Source organism: Symsagittifera roscoffensis, chromosome 5 (genome assembly GCF_963678635.1).
Source record: "Symsagittifera roscoffensis chromosome 5, txSymRosc1.1, whole genome shotgun sequence".
Taxonomy (NCBI): Eukaryota; Metazoa; Xenacoelomorpha; order Acoela; family Convolutidae; genus Symsagittifera; species Symsagittifera roscoffensis.
In genome coordinates, this window is record NC_087066.1 from 16,478,405 (window position 1) to 16,506,399 (window position 27,995).

Below are 27,995 nucleotides of genomic sequence, written 5' to 3' on the forward strand. Positions count from 1 at the left end.
CCATGAGGTCATTCCTAAAAACAGGGCTATTACTTAGTTATCATATTACTTTTGTTTTTGTTCAGTAGATAAAGATCAACCAATTCCCTTAACTCCTAGCTTCTCAAAATCAATAAGCAAACTTGATGTTGTTTAGTTTATTTCATGACATACCAGTAAGTTAAAAGTTGTTTTTTAAACCAGTTTCAAATCTTTTACCGTGACCCGTTTTTTTTGAAACTTTTATTTTTTTTATCTAAGACTACCCTCCTAAATCTGACATTTTGGCTTCAACCGAAATTACAAATTGTGTGAATCTCTTTGGCATGAGCAGGTACGCCCTATTTTTCCACACAAGAAGCTATGATTCTCGGAAATGTCAAATTCTTATGCCAAATCTGATATCATGATTAAAATCAAAACAACACGTTATTGAAACCCTACCTTTAAAACTGGATATGCCCAGTTTGCGTAAGAAAAAATATCGCCTTCAATTAATTCAGTTTTTTTTAATTTTTAGCAGCTTTGTGGAAAATTTTTGATTTTACGCGAAAACTACCGTGCCAATTCTCAGGTTGTGTTCAATCGAGAAACTTGGTTTCGGAAATCATTTCTGCGTGAGCGGCCAGATCATGCTTTTTCAGAAATCTTTTTTGAATTCAAAAGTTTTTTTGACTGTTTCTTAGAGCTGTGATGAAAAATTCAACTTAAAGAGTCGGTTCCGATAATTGTTATTGCAGAAGTAGAGACTCCTCAAGGTTTTGTAAGAAAAATGTTTTCTCATTGGTAAAATTGTTACTGGGAAACCGTGAGAAAATACAGATTTGGCTTTTTGACGCTCGCTATTCTTTGTTGGCAAACCAGGCGAAATGTCTCGATACTATGATTACTAGATCTTTCTCGGTATCAGTTTATGAAAACTGGTGTTCACTTAAATGATTTTTTTATGCTATGTACAATCTGATTTGAACATCAATTTTTGAAATTTTGCTAAATTTAAACTCATGTTGTTATCACTGTAACACAAGCCCAGAAGTACATACCGACGGAAAATAAAGCTAGGTTATGAAACGACGGGCTAGCGTCTAAACACAACTTTACATGCTTTTAACAGTCTCTACCAAGCCATTTCTATGCGTGGTTCATTAAGATCCCTTCGACAAAGTCATTATTATTCGAGGCTATCTAAAAACAGGGCTGATTCTTAATTATCATATTACTTTAGTTTTTGTTCAATAGATGAAGATCAGCCCATTCCCTTAACTTCTAGCTTCTCAAAATCTGAAAACGAACTTGATGTTATTTAATTCAACTCATGACATACCAGTAAGCTAAAAGTTGTTTTTAAAAACAGTTTCAATTTTTTTTACCGTGACCCGTTTTTTTTAAAGATTTTTTTCTCTAAGACTACCTTCTCAAATCTGACTTTCGGAATTGGGAATCGTTTCTGCTTAAGCGACCAGATCCTGCGTTTTCAGGAGATATTTTTGGGTTTAAAAAAATCTTTCAACCGTTTCTTAGAACTTTTGATCGTTTCTGAAAAGTTGTGCGATCAATCTTAAAACTCACTCAATCAAATCTGTGATAAAAAGTTCAAATTAAAGAAACGGTTGCGATATTGTTCTTGCAGAAGTAGAGACTCCTCAATGTTTTGTCAGAGAAATGCTATCTCATAGGTAAAATTGCTGCTGGGGGAAAGCATAAGAAAGCTACAGGTTTTCTAGAAGTCTAGTTGTAGTGTGACATTAGACCAGAATGCCGACAAAAAATGGTTCGTCAAAATGAATTTTGTTTTGAGTGAATCGACTGTACGAAAAAGCAGTTTCTGTGTTTAACGGTCTTATCTTCCAAAAAGAACGAATTGAGAAGGAGTTTTTATTTTTAAAAATTCGTACGAAAGGAAAGACACGTGACCTTTTTTAACTTCGCGAGAACTGAAACAGAGCAAAATTCAGAACCGTGAAAAAAACCGAGCGAATAACAAGAGTTTTTGCTTGTAGAGAAAAATTGAGATGACATCAAGAGAGGCAATTAATGGAAAAACTAGAAGCCTTCCGGATTGTAACAATTGTGCTGATACAATCGATACCGGAAGGGTTGAACTGATCTTGAAGGTCAAAACTGGAAACGGCAACGCTTCCTTATCGTGTAGAAGACGGGTCTTCAGGAAAATTGAAGGAATTAGAAGGGTCTGGAGATATACTTCCGAACTGTTGTTTTTGTAACTTTTAGCTTCCGGAGATGTCCTGAATTCAAATTATAACATCTTTTTTCAATTTTTAAGCTATGAGAAACAAGGAATTAAGGAAAGGATCGATCCATCTCCGGTGGATAGTATGATTTTCTCTGCTGTAGAAAAACAAAAATTACAAATCTCTGAAGTTCCAGATGGAAGTGTATTTGACAGGAATCGACATGTCAGCTGCATTTGACACCATCGACAGAAAACAGCTAATCAATACATATCACAAGATCACTCCTCGAGACGAAGTTCGACTACTAACGAAACTTTTGACGGAAACTAACCTGGAGATCAAGATTGACAGTTATCAGAACCACGAAACATTCCCTACCAATATCGGATCCCCTCAGGGAGACGGACTAAACGGAGTCAACTATAATGTGTACCTTGAAAATACCCTTAAAGATGCGAGACAGGAACGAGATAAGGTGAAGATAAGGTGAACGAATTAAGGAGACATGAACATCTCCTAAAACTGGAAAACCAATTCTGGAAGGTCTGGTGCGGTGTATCATAGCATCACAGCTCGAGGAACTTGAGGCACCATTTATTGGAATACGACTTCCTCAACCTACAAGGAGCGTAATGGATTAGACGACTTATCATCGCATTATTTTATTGTTCAGGACTACACTCATGTATTTGTCACTTTGATAACTTCCTCAGAATTCGAAATACTCAATGCTCTGACTCAATTTTAGGATTCTCAGAAGGAGAAGCCTGCAGATGCAGACTCTGCGAAAGTCAGCTGACGGACAATTACCATTTATTTCTTTGCAAGAATCTATGTGGGACACCCTTCCAGAAAGTAAAAGCAGTTTTCTGGATAATTTTTGACGCCCTCGGGTCCTAACAAACAATTTCAGACACTCAATTGCAGTTCTGCCATATCCACCTTACCCGGATCAATTTGGGACCGTCTGAGTCGATTATCCCGGCCTCTCTGAGTCGATTTATTGCATTTCTACCATATCCACATTACCCGGATCAATTTAGGACTATGCCGTCCCCTCTGGGTCGATTTATTGCATTTCTACCATATTCACTCTATCCGGATCAATTTAGTACCAGTCCGACCCTCTGTTCGGTCGCGGCCTTATTTGGAACAATCATTGGAAAATCAATGATAATCCGAAATTTCATTCCGGTCAAATGATTCGTAGCAATATTAGTGATTTGTAAGCCAAGTTATAGAACCGTACTAACAGCGCTTATATTCCGAGACTTTTCAGAGATTTGTCCCAACAAACATGAGTTACATCGTTAAAAAGGGTCACTTTTAATTTATAAACGTTAAAAGCTGACTTGGTATTACCTACATCAACTACACCTAGACTACAACCTAGACTTTCCAGAAGACTTGAATTTACACTTCTTCTGTTTTTGGGAGATTCTAAAGACCCGATACGTAGGAAAACGCTAGCCTCAACAGCCCTAGCAAAATTACATCTAGTCTGGTGCAGCAATAAAATCAAACTGAGAAGACGACTGCGACTGTATAATTGCCTGGTGAAACCGATACTGCTCTACAACTGCGAAACCTAATGTCTGAGCCAGAGAGAACTAAAACTAATCGACGCGTTCCATCGCCAACAATTACGAAAAGTAATAATGATCAAGTACCCATACAAGATATCCAATAAACAACTATACGAACGGTGCGACTCTTCAAAAGTATCACTCGAAGTGACCAGAAGACGCTGGAATGCCCTCGGCCACGTGTTACGTCCACCAAAGACAACACCCTGCTGGCGGTCCATGGTCCATTTTTCCAATCAAGATGGATTGAAGACCTTCCGAGGAAGAACCCGCATCACACTCGTGACCACCATTAACGAAGACATCAAACTATTCGAACCAACAAATCAAGAAGCAGCAGCAATCTTTGAAATCGCAACACTGGAGATACTCGAAAACCTGTTTCACCTCGCTCGAATCGCAGCATAAAGAAAGTGCTGGAAGAACATCACGAACGCTATCCACTTTGCTGCCCAAGCGACTCAGTCCTAGAAATCCAACTGAGCTGTGTACGGGCTTACCTGACCTGACCTAAACAAAAACAATAGTAATATGATAACATAATAATGATAATGTATCTACCCAGTTTTTAGGAGTGACCTCGTGGTCTGGGGATACTGAGATCCAGCCATGAGTTCACTATTTTGTTACAACTAGTTTAATTTGCGCGACTTGGCTGATGGCCTTTAAGCAGTTACAACTGGACCCGATGTTATGAGGACCATTTTGAACTGGCTTTGGTAGAGACGATGAAAAGCACGTGAAGCTTTATCTTGACGTTACCCAGTCGTTATAGGATAGAGTTTTACTTTCCGCCGTTAGGTACTTTCCGGGCGAATGTTACATTGGACCTCGACTGTGTTTCTCGTACGAGTTTTTTGAATTTTCGTAAAAACTATTCTACCAAATCTGTATTCGCCTAACTTATTAAATAGATTTCCTTTCCCCGTATACAAACTGTGTATTTTCAGATATATGCCCTAGAACTAAATCTAAAATTAATTATTATTGAACGGAAAAAATAGCAAAGTCCTGCTGCTCTAGGTGTTGCACGTGAAGATTTATGGTGCACTTTATTGGCGCAAGCTCTTTTCGTGCGGTCGTGCGGCCAAGAAATTTCCAACGAAAAATATTCCCCATCGAGACATCAGTAGGAGGATTGAGCATCAACCTGTCACAAAAAAGAACTACCAGTCGATCCAGAAGAACGATGACAAACTTATTCTTTGGCACGACTTGATAAACAATACTGTGGCCCCCCACCACAGCAACAGTTGGAAACCTTGTTCAGTAGAACTACTGCTTTCGATTCTTCACGGACTGCGTCACCGGATCGCAGCAATAGTTTACACAAAACGAACCAACAGCACAGACATACTGAAAAGATTCAGAACATTGGACATCCTCATTATTCCAGTAAAAAAGTTATTATCCACAAGAAAGAGAAAAAACAACAGAATCTTGCGAGATTCGGGGCAAATTCATCCGTCTTTGATCCTTGAAGGGAGACTAATCGGAATCGTCTACAGAAGTAGAAATAACTTGAAAAAATTAATCCTGAAGAAACGATCAAAATCTGCTGCGAAGAAATAGAAGAAACAGTCAAATCCGAAGCGAAGGCAGAGAAAGAACAGCAAAAAATAAAAATCAAGCTTTTTCTGAAATTACAAGGGTAGCATCTTGGGACTTAATTGTCTTAGAGCGGCCCAGTAATAATCAGATTAGGGCTTAGTGTTTTTGAAGCAGAAATTAAGGGGTAGCTTCTTGAGATTTCAGTGTCTCAGTGCGGCCCAGTATTTTTCGTGAAATTGATTTCATTAGGTAGCTTCTTGAGACTTAAGTGTCTTAGAGCGGCCTGATAAAATCAACCTTAATATGCCTCCAAAACTAAAAACTAGACGTAAAGGTACTGAATCTGTGAGTGGAATGGACGCTTGGCAATGTAAAACGTGCAATAAGACCTATGGTAACATCGATGATAAAGTAATGGAGTGTGATAAATGTCATGAACTCTTTTGTACAACATGCATAAATATGTCTGACCAAGTCTACGAAGGTGAAACTTTTAATTGAAGCTGACAAGAATCGAGAACCGGATACACTACGGAGCGATCTGGACAAAACAATGGCGAACCTAAACCACATGATGAACGACATCTACAAGTTTGTAGCAGGACCAAGAGCCGTGAATCAAACTGAACAGAAACCATGGGACGTGGCCCAACAACCGAAAGTCAAGCCACTAAAAGAAATTATAATGGAAGCATCTGAAGAGCAAAAAAGAGAAAAAGAAGACGACAAAAGAAGAAAAAAGAACTTGATAATTTACAAAGCACCTGAGAGTACCCATCAAGATGGACATAACAGAAAGGTAGAAGACAAACAACTGATAGAAACTTTTTTAGCATCCGTCGAAATGGGAAACAAAACAGACACAAGTTTTTTCCAACTTGGGAGGAATAACGATGAAGCCACGACAAACAGACCACTGCTAGTATCCTTTGATAACGAAAAAGATATAAACGAGATAATGAAAAACTTGAATAATTTAAAAGATGCCAAATATAAAATCAAAAACCTGTGGATTGGCCCAGACAGGAGTCTCAAGGAACGAGAAGAAGTCAGAAGATTGATAAAAAAGTCAAAAAACTTAAACGAAAAGGAACAAGGAGACTACGTGCACCTTGTGAGGGGGTTGCAAATAATAAGAATGAAGAAAAAACCTCCAACCGGTCTTTATTAATCTGGTACACAAACATAGACACATTAACTCAAGACAAACTGCACGAAATCACGTGGAGAACGAATCAAGAAAAATGCAAGCCTGATGTCATCGCTCTAGTGGAAGGCAAACCGAAACATTCTCGCGCAGAATGGAATCCAGTATGGCATAAAATCCAATACTATAACATAGAATCAAAAAATATGAACCCATCTGATCAAGGACGCGGAATTTTAGTTTATATTAATGAAAACAATGACTACTCCTTGAGCACAAATAATTCTTCTTTCTGTGAAAACTTGTTTTTAAAAATCAAAATTGGCGGGAACATCATCATTTTTGGTGTATTGTATAGAAGTCCAAACTCAACTAAAGAAAATAACCACCAAGTAAAAAATTTGATCGCCAATTTGACCGAAACACGGTCAAATGACTCAACACTATTAGTGCGAGACACAAATCTACCACAGATAGATTGGGAGGCCATGAGTACATTACAAGATGAAAATAGCACTGAGTTCATCTTTATAGAGGCAATAAAAGACGCACTACTAACACAACATATCAAAGAGCCTACAAGGCTAACTGGCAGAGACAAGGCATTGCTGCTTGATGTTGTGATATCAGATATGGTCTTAAAAGATCTAGCCATCACGTTAGAGGCGCCAATCGAAAAAAGTGACCACGTCCTTGTCAAGATAGATGTGCCAGTAAACAGGATTAAATCGATATGTAAAAACCGCAGAAACTATGAAAAGGGAGACTACCACGGGATGAGAAACCATCTAGCTGACCCAAGCGTTCAGTTAAACACATGGGAAAAACTGAAAAACTGCATGAAAGACTTAGTCAAAAAATTCGGGCCTTCAATTCAGATACGCAGCAGTGGCAACCAAATACCGCTAGCAAGGGCGATGCGCATGAAGATAGAAGAAAAAAAAGAAAGCCTGGAAAACATTCAAAAATTATCAGACCGCCGACAATTTAATCAAATATAAAACCGAACGAAATTAAGTTAGATCTGCCACGCGATCGGAGGCACTCACTCGAGAAAAAGAAATATCATCAGAAGTTAAAACTAATCCGAAAAATTCTGGAGTTACGTGCGACAAAAAAATACCACAAGAGAAGCAATCCCCGCTTTAATAAAACCAAATGGTATGCTAACCGACACAGACGACGAAAAGGCAGAAGTGCTCTCAAACTTCTTTGCACTGGTTTTCACTGACGAACCCCCGGGTAACTGGGAGATCAGCCCTCCACCAACCGCCAGCATTGTTGACAACCTGGAGCTAACAATGAATGACATCCGATAAGAACTCAATCGGTTAGACACCTCAAAGTCGCCTGGACCAGATGGAATTCATCCTAGGGTCGTATTTGAATTACGAAAATTCATTTTAAAACCACTTTTGATTATTTTCCAAACCTCTTGGGAGACAAACAAATTACCCGAAGACTGGAAGTTGGCTAACATTTCTGCAATATTTAAAAAAGGTAAAAAAAATTGCTGCAAGTTATTCGAAAAGTTTGTTCGAAAGCATTTAATGGATCATTTCAATGAAAAAGGGCTAATAACAAATGCACAATACGGTTTTCGATCTGGACGTTCACTGAACTTACAACTCCTGAAAGTAATTGATGACTTCACCGGGGTAATGGACAAACATGAAAATGGCGACGTGATATAGTTGGACTTCAAAAAAGCCTTCGATTCGGTACCACACAAAAGACTAATCGGAGTTCTTAGACAGTATGGAGTAACTGGAAGAACCTTGAACTGGATAACAGACTTTCTTTCGGGACGACAACAGAGAGTGGTAATCAACGATTCAAGATCCTCATGGCAGCCAGTAAAAAGTGGGATACCCCAGGGTTCAGTACTCGGCCCAGTACTGTTTTTGATATACATCAACACAATGCCGGACAAAATAGCTTCAAAAATATATATGTTTGCTGACGATGCGAAATTATACCGTCAACTTGAAGACAAATCGGATGTAACACGCATACATGAAGATTTACAATCACTAGAAACTTGGTCAGGCCAAAGTCTTTTGTCCTTTAATATTGACAAATGTGATCACATGACAATAGGAAACAAGAAATGGGATATGGAGAAGATTTATAAAATCAATGGCGAAAACATTAAAGAAGTGCAACTCGAAAAAGACCTGGGTATTTGGCTTGACAACGAACTGACATTCGAAACACACATCACTAAAAAAGTCAATAAGGCAAACGGCATGATAGCAGTAATTAAGACAAGCTTCACTAAAGTCACGAATTAAGTTTTTTTAAACATCTACAATTGCTTGATACGGCCACACCTTGAATTTGCGAACTTAATCTGGCACCCAAGACTGATCAAGCATTTTTAAACATCTCCAAATGCTTGATACGGCCACACCTTGAACTTGCGAACTTAATCTGGCGCCCAAGACTGATCAAGCATCTATTTTCATCATTTAATGGATCACATTAAAAGATGAAAATAGCACTGAGCTCATCATTATAGAGGCAATAAAAGACGCACTACTAACACAACATACCAAAGAGCCTACAAGGCTAACTGGCAGAGACAAGGCATCACTGCTTGATGTTGTGATATCAGATATAGTCTTAAAAGATCTAGACATCACGTTAGAGGCGCCAATCGGAAAAAGTGACCACGTCCTTGTCAAGATAGATGTGCCAGTAAACAGGATTAAATCGAAATAAAAAAACCGCAGAAACTATGAAAAATGAGACTACCACGGGATGAGAAACCATCTAGCTGACCCAAGCGTTCAGTTAAACACATGTGAAAAACTGAAAAACTGCATGAAAGACTTAGTCAAACAATTCGTGCCTTTAATTAAGATACGCAGCAGTGGCAACCAAATACCGCTAGCAAGGGCGATGCGCATGAACATAAAAGAAGAAAAAAAGCCCGGAAAACATTCAAAAAATATCAAACAGGCGACAGTTTAACCAAATATAAAACCAAACGAAACGAAGTTAAATCTGCCACGCGATCGGAGGCACTCACACGAGAAAAACAAATATCATCAGAAGTTAAAACTAATCCGAAAAATTCTGGAGTTACGTGCGACAAAAAAATACCACAAAAGAAGCAATCCCCGCTTTAATAAAACCAAATGGTATGCTAACCGACACAGACGACGAAAAGGCAGAAGTGCTCTCAAACTCTTTGCAACGGTTTTCACTGACGAACCCCCGGTAACTGGGAGATCAGCCCTCCACCAACCGCCAGCATTGTTGACAACCTGGAGCTAATAATGAATGACATCCGAGAAGAACTCAATCGGTTAGACACTTCAAGGTCGCCTGGACCAGATGGAATTCATCCTAGGGTCCTATTTGAAATACGAGAATTCATCTTAAAACCACTTTTGATTATTTTCCAAACCTCTTGGGAGACAAATAAATTAACTGAAGACTGGAAGTTGGCTAACAGTTCTGTAATATTTAAAAAAGGTAAAAAAAATCGATGGCAGATAACTACAGACCAATCAGTTTAACATCAATATGTTGCAAGTTATTCGAAAAGTTTGTTCGAAAGCATTTAATGGATCATTTCAATGAAAAAGGGCTAATAACAATTGCACAATACGGTTTTCGATCTGGACGTTCATCTGAAAGTAATTGATGACTTCACCAGGGTAATGGACAAACATGCAAATGTCGACTTGATATAGTTGGACTTCAAAAAGGCCTTCGATTCGGTACCACACAAAAGACTAATCGGAGTTCTTAGACAGTATAGAGTAACTGGAAGAACCTTGAACTGGATAACAGACTTCCTTTCGCGACGAAAACAGAGAGTGGTAATCAACATTTCAAGATCCTCATGGCAGCCAGTAAAAAGTGGGATACCCCAAGGTTCAGCACTCGGCCCAGTACTGTTTTTGATATACATCAACACAATGCCGTGAAAAATAGCGTCAAAAAGATATCTGTTTGCTGACGATGCGAAATTATACCGTCAAATTGAAGACAAATCGGATGTAATACGCATACTTGAAAATTTACAATCACTAGAAACTTGGTCAGGCCACGCAAGCAGGGATGTCGAATACTCGGAATAGTGCCCTTACTATTCGGATTCGGCTTCGGCCAAATGTTACTACTCGAACAACTATTCGGATATTTGGTTATTTTCCCAAAAAACTTAGCATAAAAGTTTGATACAACAAATTCTATAAAAAGTATTGAACATAGCATTTTTCAAGTAGAATTGGCTGGGACTTGCGTAATAATGTGAAAATCGCGGGAGTGAGTAAATGTTAAAAATCAGTCACAACTCACAACCCAGTTTTTCGAGCTAAATCGACTGAGATCGCTAAAAACTGTCAAAAATCAGTGACAACCCAGTTTTTCGAGCTAAATCGAGTGACACTATTTAAAAAAGAGACCGTAATTTTAAAACAAGTTTGCTAATGAACAGTTTTATTTCAAAAACCTTTTATTCTTATTTAAGAAAACATTTCGTGAATGATTCTCAGGTGATAATCGATTTTGTAAGTAGTTGCGACTGAGTCGGCATAAAGAAAATAGGCGCTCTGGATCAACACTGGACGGACGAAAATTTTCCAGAAAAGCGAAAATGTCAAACTCATCTAATTGGCAATTGTTATTGAACTCTGCAAAAGACAAACCTTCTTCCACAGCCACATATTGATGATCATTAGACGCCACCTGTGTGGCACTTTCGGGTTCAACAGCGAACTTTCGAATAGTTTCAAAAAAACTCCCCGATTTATTAATCAGGGCAGTGATAACAGGATTGTTATCAATCCACTTACCCAAAACAGTGCGAATTGGAGAATTAAGAGCTGGTTCCATATATGCCAAATGATTAAGAAATTTTATAACTTTCACAGCTAACGCAGCATCAGACTTGTTGCTTTGCAGAGCCAATGTACACTCCTTCAAAGGTTTCAGTGTTCGACAAATCGACGCAACTTTATCCCAGTCAAAATCATTTAAATCCTCAGATGGCAAAATAGAAATAAGAATAGGTTTCAACTCAAGAAACCTTGTCATGCAGTCACAGAGCGAGTTCCAGCGGGTCTTATTATCAATCACTATGGACAAAATAGTTTGCCCAAGAGCCAATTGAACATTTGCTAGCTTATCTCGTAAAGTGGGGGATTTCTTAATTCTCCTGCACAACTCTCTCAATCGGTGAACAGTTCCGCTTAACATAGTTTCAAAAGTGTTATCATTTTCATCATCATCATTGTCTGAATCACAGTCACTATTTAATGCGTTTAGTTGCTCTTCGTCAAAGTTTTCTGTCTCGTTTCCGACATTGCATATAAACTGCTTGACAATCAGGTTAATAACATGAGCCAAACATGGGAATGTAAATACATTGGCAATGCGGCCAGCTAATTGAACATCCGACCCACAGTCGCTAATAAATAAGGAAATGTCTCTTAATTGTAGACCAAAACGACTTAGCGTTTTTTTCAGATCGATGAGTATTTCTTCGGCCCCACAGAAACCAGTATAATAAATCAAACCCAAGCAAACGCTTTCTCCGCCAACATACAAATATACTCCAATGAACTTTTTGTTGTCCGCTGATGTCCATTTGTCAAAACTCAAGGAGAGCATTTGTCGCTTATCACGTGTTACTATCAAATCTTTAATTTTCTGTACTGCTGTTTGGTAATTTACCTCCAGCGCATTGTTGACTGAACAGTAGGTGACTTTACTAAAGTGAAGCTGCTTAAAAAATGATTGTGACGTTGGAGAACGCACAACTTTGTACACTGGTATATTGTCTTCATATACAAGTTTAGCAACTTCATTCAAGCCGTCTTGAACTCTAGCCCGCTTGAAAGGAATTACAGTTTGGTCCGATGCAATGACAGTTTGGACCGTTTTGCTATCACACACTTGCGTGTGTTTAGTCATCGAAGTCGTTGACGCCCCAATACTCTTAATCAAAACATTGCATTTAATGCACTTTCTTCCTTCCGTTTTTCTACCACCTCGATATTCCACAAGAAACTTTTCATGCCATTTTGACACTCCTTTTTCTTTCCTATACTCGCACTCGGCAGCGACATCAGACTCTTCTACATTAGCCATCTTAAAAAAAAACAGAAAAATATTGTGAAACAAAACAGTAAACCAATATTCGGAATATTCGGGTTTTTTAGCAGTGGACCCTGGATTATTCGGTATTCGGCAAAAAAAAAAATATTCGGATTCGATATTCGGATTTCAAAATTTTAATATTCGGATTCGGCTTCGAAGTGCCGAATACTCGGTATTCGGGTCGAATACTCGGATTCGAATCGATATCCCTGCACGCAAGACTGATCAAGCATCAAAAGATCATGGAAAACGTACAAAGAAGAGCGACGCGTCTAGCTAGTGGTATGAAAAATCTATCCTATTACGAACGCCTTAAAGAACTGAATATATCATCGCTGTAATACAGAAGGAAAAGAGGAACAATGATAGAAATGTATAAAATCTGCTATGGTTTGTATGATAGGAATGCCACTGCGGGACTATTCGAGCGGAATGATAGGGATTCTAGAGGTAACGCATGTAAAGTAGTAGTACGTAAAGCAAATCTAGAAATGCGAAGAAATTTCTTCACGATTAGAGCACCTCTCGACTGGAACAACCTGCCACAGGAAACAGTGCAAAGCAAGACCATCGACGAATTCAAGTATAAAAACAAAATAAAGCGTTAACGCTATCGTCTAAAAATTATAAATACATTATTAAAAATTATAAATAGATTCAAGTGGAAACTGGACAAACATTGGAAAGCCATTGAAATTGACATGTCAAATTCGAACGGAGAAAGGAAAAAACATTTGAAATGACCACAAGAGGCACTGCCTAATGGTCATAAAAACTTGACTTGACTTGTAATGAAAAGTTCAATCGAAAAAAGCGAATGGGCGATTTTTTACTGCAAAAAGGCCACTTCTTATAACAGAAATGTAATGAGAGTATCAGACTAGTGTTAACCTTCATCATTGATCAATTTGTGTTTTTTGTAATTTAAGGTGACGATGACGTATAATAAATATAATTTGTCGAAAGATGCTCCTCTGACAGTGTAACATTCGCCCAAATATCACACAGCGACGGAGCGTAGAAAAAGTACCTATTGACGACTGGCAGGCGTCAGTTACCTTAATTCCACTCGTTTTTCACCGTCTCGACCTTGCCAGTTGATTTTCTGGTCTGTCTAGGGCAAAGTAAAAAGTTACTATTTTTAGGCCATCAGTCAAACGACTTTTGATCAGCTTTCGTTTGCATGCGAACACAACCACATAGCTGAGTCTCGGATCCTCAGACTACGTGATTGTCATTAAAAACACGGCTCGAACCACCTATTTCTATATGTTTTTGTGTGACAGTTTTATATTAAATCCATTGGAGATGGATTGACCTTTTCCTTTCTCTATCTACTCATGCTCTGAAATATTAAATAATAACGGTGTTTAATTCAGATCTAGGACATTACAGCAACTGTTATGGCTAGTTTACACAGTCCCTTCACATATAACAGTCTCTGGGGGACCAAGCCTCCGCTCCCGTGATTTTCTTGAGACAACACTCTTATCTCCTATATTTCGTGTCCCGGGAGGGTTCCGTGGTATCTCTCTTCCCCCCACTGAAGCCTCCGTCTCCACAAATATCCGTCACTAAGGTCCTTATCGTGTGTTATTACCACGATAAGAGGCTCCGTAATTTTCTCGTCTCGGATACAACCGTTCGTCACAAAATATGGCGTCGTTCTGATTTTTCTCTATTTTATTCAAAATGGCCGTCTTTTTTCTATTTCTCAGAAATGTTCTCCTTCAAATCGAAATTTTAAAAATAAAAATTCCAGAACATTCTGACCCTCCGTCGCAACACTTTTCTGTTCGTAAGGCCTTTAGTCACTTTTATTTCTGTCGCGGGAAGGTTATACTGTGTCATCCGGCGGAATGGCACATACTCCCCGGACAAGTCTCCATCAATGTCCCTATTGATCGCACAACACCGGGTTATCGTCAAGTAGGTATCCAGTTTTCTGTAACCAATCTTACAAATCGCATAAGAAAATGAAATTTATCTACTCCACCTCAACTCACTACGTGTTCACAAATGGCATCGTACTACATCTCACTGCCTTTCAACATTTTCACAAAAGTTGCACCATGAGGAGTGTCCTAGATAAAATTTCCTTTCTGACTACTTACGTCATCTCGCCATAAAACTTCTTTTCGCTTCTGATTAAAAAGTGGGACGTGGCACGGCCACGCACCCGTTAAAATTAACTTAACTTCACTCACCAAGTATAATTAGTCATTTATGCGGTCCTTTCAATATTAAAACTAAGAAACTCTGTGGCTAGGAAAGTTATTGAGTTACCCACCCTTCTCGAGCGAGTTTACTCAAACTTACCATGTCGCCACACAGTGAATTTGTGTCTTACACAGGTTAAAAACTTCAGTCGGGAATAAATAGGTAAATATACTCACCTATGCTCCTTATATACATACATAGATAGTAGTAACTAAAATCAACAATTTCAACAATTTTAACAATTGCAACAATTTTCAAAGTTTGGTCTGACCAAGCTAAATCAAAACAAAAAGTTTCACAAGTTCAATAATCAAAACTTGGTTGATTTGTTCAAGTTTTTACACACAAAGACAATCAAGTTTTTTCTCCTTCTCTTCTCTTCCTCCGTCATCTTCATTCCATCATTTCTCCATCCTGATGTTCAGCGTCACTATCTTCCAGAACTTTCTCTAACATGTCCAGAGAGTTGCGGGCCGTGCCCCAACCCTCCTGCTCCAACAGCCTCGGTTTGCAACAAGGTAGTAAGTCCACATTCACCTTCTGCTCCCGGTTCCTGCAAAAGCTGTTGTGAAGACACAGGCTCACGTTTCGTTCTAGGTCAGCTCTTAAGACCTCTTTCTTTTCATCTTCAGTAACACAAGGCGCTCCAGCTACTCGCTTCACCGCAGTGGTGACCGCGTTTCTATGCGTCAGGAAAGCTCTCTTATAGGCTCCTGGTCCTATGTCTAGCTGGAAAGATTGATAGGCTTCCGTGTTCCTTGACATGTGACGCTTCGCGCGTTCATACATCCAAGATGTCATCACTGCACGGAACCAAGGCATCAATCTTTGCCTTGACCATATTCTTTCAATGGCTTTAGGTATTCTCAGAACCTTGCAAGTGGTTCTGAAAAGATCCAATTCACTACTCATTTTCACGTTGCTCAGCTGTTCAGGAGTCGGCACGGCCGTCTCCTGCTCATTTGTGTCCGCATAAGCCTCCAACCATCTCACTGCTAGCATGGCGCTAACCACCACGATTGACACTGGTTGATTCTGATCGGGCAACCCCGTGGAGTACAACTCCTCCACGTCCCAAATTAGGATCAGGTTCCCACGTTTGGGGTACCACAACGTCTGCGCTAAGCAGTGGCAAGGATACTCCCCGTGGGTTCTCACTATGTTCCTTCGGGTCCGATACCCTGAGGCTCCCAGCAACGGTTCCACTTCCATCAGGATTCTATGTAGATCGTCTTTCTCTTCTATGGTGGGGAATTCAGTGGGTAACGCTCCACTCGCTATCTGCTTCTGGAACTCACTCACGTTGCCTTCGTTCAGTATCATGAACTCTTCACCCACAACGTCTTGCAACTCGCCTTCGGATCTCTTCGGGACTGCCCGAAAGATCTTTGCCAACAAGTCATATGACCTCTCTGACATTCTGGCCAACCTCACGCATTTTGGCACAGAGAAAAGCTGGTCAACCAACACCTGTTGCGTCCTCGCATCCATCACCACCATGTGCGTAGGATACTTGCTATTGCAGTATGGCGCGGAGCTTGAACCCACCATATATTTTGAACCAGTAGGTCTGTGATAGGCTTCACTATCCCTCAGATTCATTTCATTCTCTAGGGCTTCTCGCCAGCCTCCAATCTTTTGCTCTGTCTGTAATGCTCCAGGGAATATCTCCACGCTGAGGGACGCCACTAGCTCATGGGCACGCTCCAAGCGCTCGAGCGATTCTATCGAACTCGTCATGCTACAAAATCCCAAGGCTGTGATCAGGTTTACGTCCGTCACCCCATGGCAGTCTGCGACCAATTCCATGGCACTCTTATCTGACATGCTTAATCTTCCATACAATCGTGCCAGTTGTCGATGCTGCTCGCTCAGCGTAATCAGGCAGTGTCCCACGTTACAAACATGTCCTTCCATCCCACTATGTTGAGCCAAGCATGTGCCTCGCTCCAACCAATCACTCGACGTACCTTCCTCGGACAGCTCCGTGGACGGGTTGCTCTTCTTCTTCATCAATCTCATGCTTAGCAGGTGATGTATCATGGCCAGATCATGTAAACTCGCATCATCATCCCTTTCCAATATGACATCCGCGGTCATGTCCCAGATTAAGCCTGCGTTAGGATGGGGACACCAGGAAGGCTTCATGAGTTCCCACATCACCACTAGACTGGTTTTCAAGGGACCGTCCCAAGAACCACAATCAAAACTCCCTTGCCCTTTTAGCTCGGGAATCGAGGGTTCGACTACTCGTTCCTCCAAAATAATTCCCAGCTTGGGTTGTTCCACCATCAGCATTCCGATCTCCTTAATTCGTTCAACCCAGAAGTTGAGCACTGTGACCTGCTCGTAGTCGAAGTATGCTTCCCTGGCTTCTTCGTTCACGAAGGGATTATACGCCATCCCTGGTATACCAGACACGTATTGGAACGACTTCAGTCTCCCTAGGGTTGCAAACTCTTTTTGTCCTCTGACCGCTTCAATCAAGTCTCGACTCACTTTCAATTCTTTGTTGGAGTATCTTCTCACTTCTTCCAACTTGCGATAGCTTTCCATATCATTCGACTCCTTGTTTGGCACGGTCAATGGCATGTCCTGATATAGCTCTAGGAGAGCCCTAAGGAAGTACCTTTCGCAATCAACTCCCTCTTGCCGAATGATCTTTACACATTCTCCCAACACAGGAGTGGGGATGCGATCCACCACAAACCTGACAAAGCAAAGGGCATCCTTCCGTTTAGCCCATGCTATCGCTGAATCGTCTTTTGAGATCAATGTTCGTAAAGCTTCCATCAATTCTAGCTCCTGTTCTCGTGATTTCGAGTCGTTGCTGGCTTCATACTCCGCCCTTTTGATGCCCATCAAGCACCAAGCCAGTCGTACTTGCAGATCAGTTCTCACGCAAGGATGAGCCAGGTATGCTGCTACAGTCGCAGGTGCATTCATCGTCTCATCAAAGTATTTCTGGAGGGCCGCCCTCCAAGAAATCTCTAGCAACTTTTCTAATCCAATTTCGTTCGCTTCTGATGACATTACTGTCCCATATTCTTTTCGATTGAAGTTGGAGTTCTCCGTAAGCCCCTTCAAGTATTCTTGCATGGCTCGCTTCTCGTTCCAAGCCATCAGGTGCCCTCTCGCGGAGTTCCTCGCTTTCAACATTTCCACATAACCCCCTGCCGGATCTCCCATGTGGACCGACTCCGGCACAGTTATTCGACTGTACTCGACCACGTCGAGTTGTCCTTCCAGTTTCAACTTGGCCATGTTGATTCGCGAGGGCCTGTAATCTTCAAGTCCTCCAGATCCACATTGACTGATTACTTCCATTTCTAACTTGGTGTCTGCCAGGGTTCGCGCCGTCTTCTTCGACCTTGTGGCGGTCACGGTCAGACCTGCCAAGAGCATAGGGGGTATCAGATTCTCTTTTTCTCCCCCTGTCAGCGTTGTAGTATCTCCCTGCCCGCTCTCGCCTGAGCGACCTGCGCTCGCTAAAGAGGTCACCACTGCGTTGGCTCTTGACTTCACCACTTTCGGGTTCATGGCTCGACTTCCTGTCCTCCCTTTTAGTCGCTTCAGCCCTTTCCTGGCTCGTCTGACAGGTAATTTCTTTGCAACATGCTGATCATCGGCACTGTCTTCTGTTACTGACTCGGTCAGAACATCCGACTCCATGGAGCTCACTATTTTCTCCAGGACCTCACGCATGATGGGTTGGTTCAATCCCACCTTCATTATGGACTGCGTCCCATATCGCCTTATCACGTCCCAAGATTTCTCCATGAAGTTTATTCGACTCCAGATTGCTCCTGTCTTGCCTTCCAACTCCATTTGATATCTTTCCCATTCTTCTTCTGGTAATGTGCTGAGGAACGATATCTTCATAGACTCTTCGATTTTCCTCCTCCTTGGCGATTCATAAAGCAGCTTCTGTGGATCCCTGCTTCGGCACTCTCTAGCCTGGCTTATTGGGTCTATCGGAGATAGATCGGCTGACGCCTCCTTTGTAGGAGACATGAAGGACGATGGTGCCATCAACAATAGACTCCCATCGACTTCCCCATCGTCATCTTCGCTGAACCGGTACTCTAGCAAGTCCCTTTCCAACGCTCCTAGATCGGTCTCTCCCGATTTCTCCGTCTTGCTTCCGGTCCCTTCATCGTTATCGTCCTGATCCATCAATTCATCTTCGTCCGCATCAGGTTTCGGCCTAGGTCCCGAGGGTCCTTGTCGTGCGTCTGCGCCCGAATCCGGCCGAGCCGGTACGGCCATGTCTCCTGCATGATAAAACAACTCATCATCGACCAGGAACTCTACTAACTCCTCACCATGTGGGGCCAGGTCCTCTATCGTTACATATGAGCCACCTCTGCTCTCACTTGCCACCTCCAGCATCACCACCTTCGCTTCTCCTGACCACTTCAGTCTTGATAAGTCGTCCGCGGAAGAATACACTTCATTCCACGTTTCAGCCGAGACCTCTGGTCTCCTGGAGGGTAGTGCTTTGATCTTCTTCCTGCTCCAGGCATCAGGAAATGAGAAGTCGAACGTGTGCGCGGCAGCGACGTTCCAGCTGATGAAGCGCGGCTCCATCCCTCCACTCCACTTCTGCATTCTCTTCTCCGCGTCACGAGCCGCTCCGATACGAGGGGCAATGATGGGAGATGTGACTCCCAACAACATCCTCCTTATCGGTGGATATCGATGGCATTGGTCCGGCAGCGGCCTGGACCCAGGAAGCCATGTCTGTTGATTCTCTTTTGCATGGGCATAGGCTCCCGGCAATTGAGGTACTCCCACAGCCTCTCCTGTATCTTTCACCACTGGTCTCAGATTCCAGAGTTTTGGGTTGAACTGGATGTGGGACAGATCCTCACGACCCATTCGGCATTTGAAGTGGTTGTTGAAATCCATCAACACCCAACCTGGCTCTGCTATTCTTCCGAACAGCCTATCATCGCTAGCCAGCTTTCTCAGTTCACTCTGCTCTACCCAATTCAGCACTGAACAATCCACTACTGAGACCAGGTTGACGTACAACACTGAATTCCTGTACGCTTTAACTTGTACATCCGGGAACGCAAAGGACATCACCGGTCCATAAACCACTGTGACGAATTCCCTTAGTCCGTGGACCAGAGCCAACGGATCAATCCGCATCATAACAGCTAAGTCTGTTAATAAGGGCATGCCACAATACTGTTTGCATTCGCTTGCGTTCGTCGCCACTTTGTCCTCTCCTGTTACGCTTCTGTTCTGTTGCAGGAGGTATTGAAGTAGGAGAGTCCTCCAGTCTTTCATCTTCCTGAGCGAGGCGGTTTCCAACTGTGCATTGAACTCACGACTGGGTCCCTGCAGTTGTTCAGGGTAACGCAATAGCACAAGCAAGTCTCCCAGCCGACCATAGGTCATGGCAATCAGGGTCAAGAGTCCATCCAACCTCAAATCGGCCAACGCTTGGGTAAAGAGGTTTGCCGGTCCTTTCACAAAGTTTTCATGACCAAATGTCACGTATAAGGCTAACACCAGGCCAATCGACAACTTCCTGATGTCTTTGACAAAACTTGCGATCAGGTTCCTAGATGCCCTCGGGTAGCACGTCGATAGGAAAGATGGCGTCCATCCCACTCCCATTCCGCCCAAGATAGCATCCGATCGTTCGTACTGTGCTTTCGTGGCCAGCACGTCCGCTTGGAACTTGTCCAGCGACATCGTATTCACGTCTTGCATCAGCTTCAACATCTTGCCTCCAGCCAACTCCCGGGCATCAAGTAGACTCTTCAAATACGCGTGTATCTCTTTAATTATCGCCGGCGCATGCTCAAACGCGTCTTCACCCAAGGTGCACAGCCTCGGTGACAGATACAACCATATGTTGTTGTGTGGCTTCGTACGCAAAGCCATTGCCATGAGGTCCTCTTCTGCTGACGTCATGTTCTTCCTGATCATCCTTCCCTGCTCGTTCTCTTTATGATCCATCTGCCTGAACCAGAGATCATCAGCCACCTGTTGTACTAACAGATGATCGTCACCTACCCCTGGTCTTAGCTTCAATAATCTCGCGAAGTTGGACAGCTCCAACCCCAGAACTTCGTCTAGCACCAGCCGAGTTGTGCTGCAATCTCTGAGTCCCTGTATGGCATTCGAGATGTCAGACCAAACAGCGGGGAGCTCAGATCGGTGCGGATAATAATTGTCCGGGTCCACCACTCTGTTTGGGGCAGGAATTATCACGTTATATATCCCCTCCGCTATCGTCGTGACCATCGTGTACACAAATTGAAGGGGTTCAGGCAACGCAGCGTAGCCTGGTGACAATACAAAGATCACCTTCACCACATTCATGGTGAACCGTTGTCTTGCTGCTGCCTCTACCTCGGCCATCGCCGAGAGCAGTGTCATGATCGCTTCCCCTATAACTTCGTTACTCGGGATCGATCCATCCGTCAGACGTGACAATAGGCCTCTGCTTTGTAGATGATCATTCGCGCCTGCAACCACTATCACCTGCGGCTCCATGCTGACCACTCTCCGTACACTTATCATCATGCCTATCGCCTGTCCCCAGTCCAGCTTAGGCGCCGTTAAGAAAATCACATCAGGCCAGAATAGAGAACGGGGTGTATAGAGATAATCGGAGCCGGCCACAACCAGATACTTGGCAGCCTTCATGTCCAAGGGATCATACGCTGCAAAAAGGCCATCACCTACTGGGGCCTTCAGATTCCCATATCTCTTGTCGTCTCCAAACACTGTTGTGGTTCGGGGATAATCCCTAGAATACTCGCCCGGCGTCTGACCGGGTGGCTTAGAGAATTGTCTAAACATCTTGTGATGCTTGTTGCTGGGTTTGTTCTCCGTCTGAAACTTGCCTTTGCGCACTGGTGGTGTCCTTTCCCGGGCCCTATCTCGAACGTCGGTGAGCGACCGGGTGTTTAGAGGTCCAAAGGTGTTGTCACGAGGCAATCCATCCAAGTCCGCATGTCGGAGTGAGGTCGAGGAGCTGAATTTCTCCTGCTCTGCTAGCAGCCAATCCACGCCCGGTATCCGATAAAGTCGCGACACTGTGGGACTTTCACCGCCAGTCATTCTCATCACATCTTCCCGACACGTCAGGGTATTCATGTTCAACTTCGCCGACATGTCCGTCTTATACTGACCCCAATGGCTAGGATCTGAACTATTCCAAAGCAACCTGCTGCCGGATTCAATTCCCTCCGCTGGCACGGTGCTTGTCGACGATCCTGCCGTCGAAGCAGGATTCGTCGTGGCAGGCGAATCATTCCTCCTAGACGCGGTCTGGGAGTTGTTTCTATTACTCTGTTCCACCGATCTGCCGAGTCGGCTTCCAATCGATTGCGGCCTGGGAGGAGGGGCAGTCCCCAGCCTGTCTCTCACATTTGAGCTCGGAGCGACGGTTACGGCTCCAACCGTCTCCGTTGCCAAGGGCCCTAGGCGGTTGGCGAGGGATTCGGGCACGGTTGCCCTTACTCTGCTCCCTCCGGTCGAATTGGTCCGAGCCAAAGAACCGGTCGCCCTTAATTCTTGCTCCACTTCTCTCAACTGCGTTTGAAACACATCGTTGATCCAATGTCTCCCTCGTTGGCTATTGAAGTGCACTCCATCTCTGGTGAGCTCGATGTGATCAGTCATACGTAGCATGTTTTCAAGATCCAGGAGTCGCAACTCGCCAGGATTGTTCCTCACCAGATTGCGGGTCATTTCATTCCACCGCGTTACGTTGCCATTCATAAAATCCGCAGCTGTAGTACCCACCAAAGGATTTGGCGGTATCGTACACAGGATCACGAGCCTGGGTCTATACTTTTCCTTCAATTCATTCAACAGACACACCAACAGAGGTTCCCACTTGTTTTCTGGGGTTACGGGGGCTCTCGAGACGTCATTAGTCCCCAGCATTATTATCAATGTATCCAGACGATCCTCGCCCTGGAACTCCATCATTTTGATCACTTGAGCCACTGAGGCTCCTCCAAAGGACAGAGTGGTAGTCTGGCCATAGACGGAGATCTCATTCAGATCTCTCACCAGACTGTCTCCAATGATCAAATGGCGACTCCCTGGGGGAATCACTTGGTCGCTCGTGGCGGGGTTCCAGCTCATGTCGTTCAAGCAGGCTCGAGGATGCTCGGCTGGCACTTGCGTGAACTGATGACGTGTCATCAGGTTCTTCCTGATATCTACCACGCGAGACTTCTTGAAGACTCCACCAGGCGCAGAGCACGCTATCGTGCGGGTTGCCCGCTCAGAGCCATCTGATGAATGATCACGACGCTGGGAAGGAACGATCCTAGCCAGTGTCCGTTCAGTGCCTCTGTTGATCTCATCCATCGCGGCTCTGGCCACTTGGTTAAATGATTCCTGAAATTGAGGAGCTAGATAGGTGTCAGAAGGGTCTGGTATCGTGAACCTCTGACTCGAAGCAGACGGTCGTGTCTGCTGAGGAGCCTCGTGCCCCTTTGATGCATGCAAATCCAGAACCTCAGGTCCTCTCGATGCGCACAGCTCCTGCGCGGTTGTCCTGGGGCGTGTGTCGTTAGATCCCTCCGAGGACCTCATGCTCGCCAGGATTTCCGGTGACACTTGGCTCACCTTCGCCATATACAGCTCCTTCAGGTGCTTTATCTCATCCTCCTTGTAGGCCACCTGCAGATCTTCGAATTTCTTTTTCCATTCGTCTCTCTCCCGAGCTATGGTCCTGTACTCCTGAAGTTTGGCACACAGCTCACTCTGGTCCCTCTCCTTCTTCTCCAGTGTTTCAATCGTTTCCGACGTCTGGATCTCTATCTCGCTCACTCTCACTCTCTTCAGGGGAGGAGCAGCTGTTGGAGAGTCGACCGAGTGTGACGGGCCTGGCCCATCACGCTGTCTCTTCGCTCCGATTAATGGCTGCGCAGGTTGGACAGGTAAGGGCATCTCACCTAGCCGGTGGTCCCTTTGCTCGCCTAGTCCCGGCTCACGAGCCAGGTCGTGGCCGGACATTTCTCCGCGCCTCCATCTCATCAATCGGTTTCGGCCTCTCTCGGCGGTCCCGGACTCACCGAAGGCCAACATCAACACTACTTCCGTAGGGCGATTCCCTCGACCCTCTCTTCCCAGTGCATTGAGGAGTGCGACCACAAACATCGCCAACCCCGGGTCTTCTCGTGTGAAGTCACAATCGATCAGCCGCTGATAGATCTCGTCTAGAGTCGCTCCTAGACTCGCTGAGAGGAATTCCATGAGTTCGTTAGTATCTCCCATTTCTTTTCGTGTTGATTCTTCGTGTAATCTCTTCTGATTCAGTGTCAGTAAACAATTTCCGATCAATCAAGATCTAAAAGACAGGTCGCGACTTAGAATCATCATTTTAAGATGCAACATCAATCAATTCTCTAAAACTCTCCATTGAAATTCTCTTTTTCAATTCTGATTTAAAATTTTAGCACCAAGGTGGATCGTCCACCTTTACTTTCGTCAGAGTAGCATGAATGTACGCTGTCACCTTGATGACCTGGGGTGCCCCAGGTCTTTTATGACACTAACATAAAACATAACATCACAATAACATAACATAAACATCACATAAACATCACATAAAAACCTAATCCCTAATACTGTACCTAAGACCTAACCTAATCTAAAACTTGACTCTAATTCTTATCGAGCAACTTAATAAAAACCACTTATCGCCGAGCGCAATTCTTAGCATATGCTCAGATAGTATTTTTTATGTAAGTAAACCTCTATGTCAGTCTCTGAAAATATCACATGCACAAGAGCATACAACTCTCTCGGATGTAGCTTTCCCCTATTGGGATCATAAACTGGCAACGAGAGAGAGGTCACACCTCTCTCAACCAGGAAATCCCTAAGTCGAGTCAAGGCCAACACCAAGCTCTCCGGATTCACGTGTTGCCTATCAGTAGCTTTCGTAACCAAAAAACACAAATATTTCCCTGGTATCTGTGATGCAACAGGGGGCAACGCTATCATTCCTCCTACACCCGGTCTCTGTTTCCACAAAAACTCGATATTCTTGTACTCTCTTTTAAAGTCGGCCGCTAGTGCTGTTTTGAAGCTTACGTCCGCAGTTATCGCTATGGCGCACGTGCGTTCCGTGAGTATGAAATCGCTGTCCGTTATAACGATATTGTTCGAATAGTGGTTCGGGAGATCAAAATACGATTCAAAGATTCGTCCAAAAGGTGGTTTCTTAGCATTCTCGCCCTCTGTCTCTAGTTCTCCGGTTTCCCTTGCCGATTTCAATTTTTTTATTATGAGATTTTCGGTGTGGGTGAGTCCTACCCCCACTCCCCGGACAAAAATATCCATCGACGTCCCCGTCGATCGCCCAAAGTCTAGGAGACCGAGGTTGGATTGTGGAACACGTAGAGGACCATCTGGGGCGACCCAGTTGGACTCGGTATTGTCATGACTGATGTATTTGACGCCGTCTCTGTCGACGTCCTGAATCGTCAGGATCGTCTCTTTTGGATCTGTCGGCAGATCGTGGAGCCATTCGAGCACGCGCAAGTTTGTTAGTTCTTGCTCATGTGTCTGTTCCGCTTCTGGTTCGAACTCCACTTCCGGTTCTGATCGATCGTCGATCCAATCTTGATCCATATCGTTCACAAGGTCGATTTCTTCTAGCATCGCTACTTCGTCCAGCCCCACCAGCGAGTCTATGACATCACTCACTACTATCCGGTCTACAACGAAGTCCTCGCCATACGGATTGTATTTCTTCTGGTTTTTTCCCCTCTTACTTTGGCGTGTCTCCATAGTGAGCGGAAAGTCAGGCTGTATTCCTTTGTCAATTTCGGTTTGTTCCGGGCAATCCCAGTCTTCTTCGGCATAGGGTAGAGTTTCATCGTCCACCTCTACTCGCTCAGTCAACTCGAGATCCAGTGGTAGATCACAATTGTCCACCATCTCATTGCCGTCGTTCTTGTCGCGAGTACCCCTTTCATTCACTTCACAAGCAGGATCCACTATTAAATAGTCTCCCTCTTGCATGTCCGCTGGGATGCACCAATCCTCGGACGAGGCGTTGTGTGGTTTGATATTCTCGTAATGAGCCGCTCTTCCGGTGCTCAGCCGATAAAAACGACCTCCTTGATGCACCTCTGTTATTTGAAATGGACCACGCCATTTCTTTAATAGTTTCTTGGTTCCTTTTGGTGGAACCACTTCCTGGAACACCCAGACATAATCGCCAACTGAGTAGGCTTTTGCATCGGCTGTTCTTTTATCAAACCTCCTTTTTTGTCTAATTTGCGCCTGTTGCGTATTCCTCCTGCATAAGTCATTGAGGTCCTGTTGTCTTCTAATAACGTCCCGCACGTACGTTTGCGGTGCTGTCCTCTTCCCTTCATATTCAGGGTAGAAGAACGTTAACGGGAGTGCTTTTTCATGACCCGTCAGCATCATATGCGGACTTATTCCCGTGGTGGAATGCTCCGTGCTGTTGTAAGCACCCATCACTTGCGGTAAGTGCTTGTCCCAGTCATCCATGTAGCGTGAGCAGTAGACTCTCAACATGGATACCAGTGTGCGATTCTGCCTCTCGACTAGGCCATTCGTTTGCGGGTGATAAGTGGTCGAGTGGGCCTGCGCTACCTGCGACCTTTTCATTAACTCTTTCGTGAGATCACCTACGAATGCTTTGCCATTGTCAGATTGGAACGTGATGGGGCAGCCATGCCTTGCTATCCACACGTTTATCAAATGATCGCACGTTTCTTCTGCCGATGCTGTCATGCAGGGTGCCGCCTCCGCATACTTCGTAAAATGGTCGATCATTACCAGCACCTGATTATAGCCCGTTGCTGTCATGCAGATTTTCTGGTGATCAATTTGCACCACTTCGTTGAAACCTGACGATTCTATCGACTGTAGGGGGAACCTTAGTTTCCTGGGATCCTTTGCCTGTTGACAAGACAGGCATGCGGCTATCCATTTCTCACAAGCCTTCTTCAACCCCGGCCATTCGAATCGTTTTTGTATCCTGTTATACACTTTGTCTACGCCTTGATGTCCCATCTGATCATGTGAGCGAAAGAGCAACTCAGTCTGGTACAACTGTGGTAGCACTATTGAGTTGTATTTATAAAGGACCTTGTCCTCCTCCTTGCGCTTACAGGCTACGATTCCGTCCTTATTCAGGTACAACAAGTCTTTTCTCTTCAGGTAAAACTGCTTCAGGATTTTGTAGCTGTCTTCTTCCAAGTCTCCCTTGTCAGGTGCTCCATTCTCGATCCATCTTTTCAGACTGCTCGTCATTCTATCATTTCGTTGAGCCCTCAGGAGATCCGACAGCCTGTACCTGGCTTTCAAATACGTCTTCACCACGTTCATTTGCCCACTCATTATCTCCGGAGCATGAGCATCGTCCATCAACTTGACACACCATATCTTTTTCAAAGGCGTCGCTTCTTGCACAGATGGTTCCAGATTGGTACGGACGACCGTACTATGTGGCAGCAATCTGGTTGGGCGTTTTGAAACTGCTATCAGTTCGAGCTCGTCTGCGGCATTGTCTACCACAGTGCCCTCTTCATCTGAGGTGTATCTGTCCCTGTCTGGATCCTGATGTATTTCCCGGTCCAGCCCACGCTGCTTCCAGTCTACCAATAAGGAGTGGATCGCAATCTCTGACATGTCGGAATTGGAAGTTGTTTCAGACGTGTTGTCCCCGGACTGGGGTCCCGAATCAACACTTGAGTCGACCGATTCTCCAACATCATATTCCAAGTTGTTTGAGATGTTTCTCGACTCCCCGGACAAAACTCTGTCCATCGGTCGCCTTGAACCCGACTCCCCGGACAAAATTCTGTCCCTAGGTAGTCTAGTCAACCTCTCCCCGGACAAGTTGTCCTGCACGGGCTCAAAGGCGTTTGACTTCTCAGACAAGTCGTCCTTGACTGGATCGAAGGTGTCAGACTCCCCGGACATTGTCTCGTCCAGGGACGAACAATCTGGGCTTGGCTCGTATTCCTCTTTCGCATCCGTGAAGTGCACTCTCCTCGTGAAGCTAGATTTCGACTTGATCCTGACTTCCTCAGTAGCTTGGTTTTGATTCGATGTTCCATATTCAGTGAACGAAGTTCTCAACAATACTTCTTTCGGCATCGAGGTCACCAGCTGATTGACGATCGACCTGCAATCCCGTTCAACGCCTCGGCTGCGAATGGACACTGG

The 27,995-nt window shown here is 43.9% G+C and overlaps 2 protein-coding genes across 2 annotated transcripts in view; one reads left to right on the forward strand and one right to left on the reverse strand.

Annotated features, from left to right (window-relative positions):
- The window catches only part of LOC134846346 (endoplasmic reticulum-Golgi intermediate compartment protein 1-like), a 257,558-nt gene that overhangs the window by 32,183 nt on the left and 197,380 nt on the right, over window positions 1-27,995 (reverse strand). The window lies entirely within an intron of this gene.
- The window catches only part of LOC134846298 (soluble NSF attachment protein 29-like), a 35,874-nt gene continuing 21,386 nt past the window's right edge, over window positions 13,508-27,995 (forward strand). Inside the window, exon 1 of the mRNA XM_063863592.1 lies at window positions 13,508-13,552. Within this exon, the coding sequence (XP_063719662.1) occupies window positions 13,511-13,552 (42 nt within the window). The 5' untranslated portion in view covers window positions 13,508-13,510. The remainder of the gene's footprint in view (window positions 13,553-27,995) is intronic.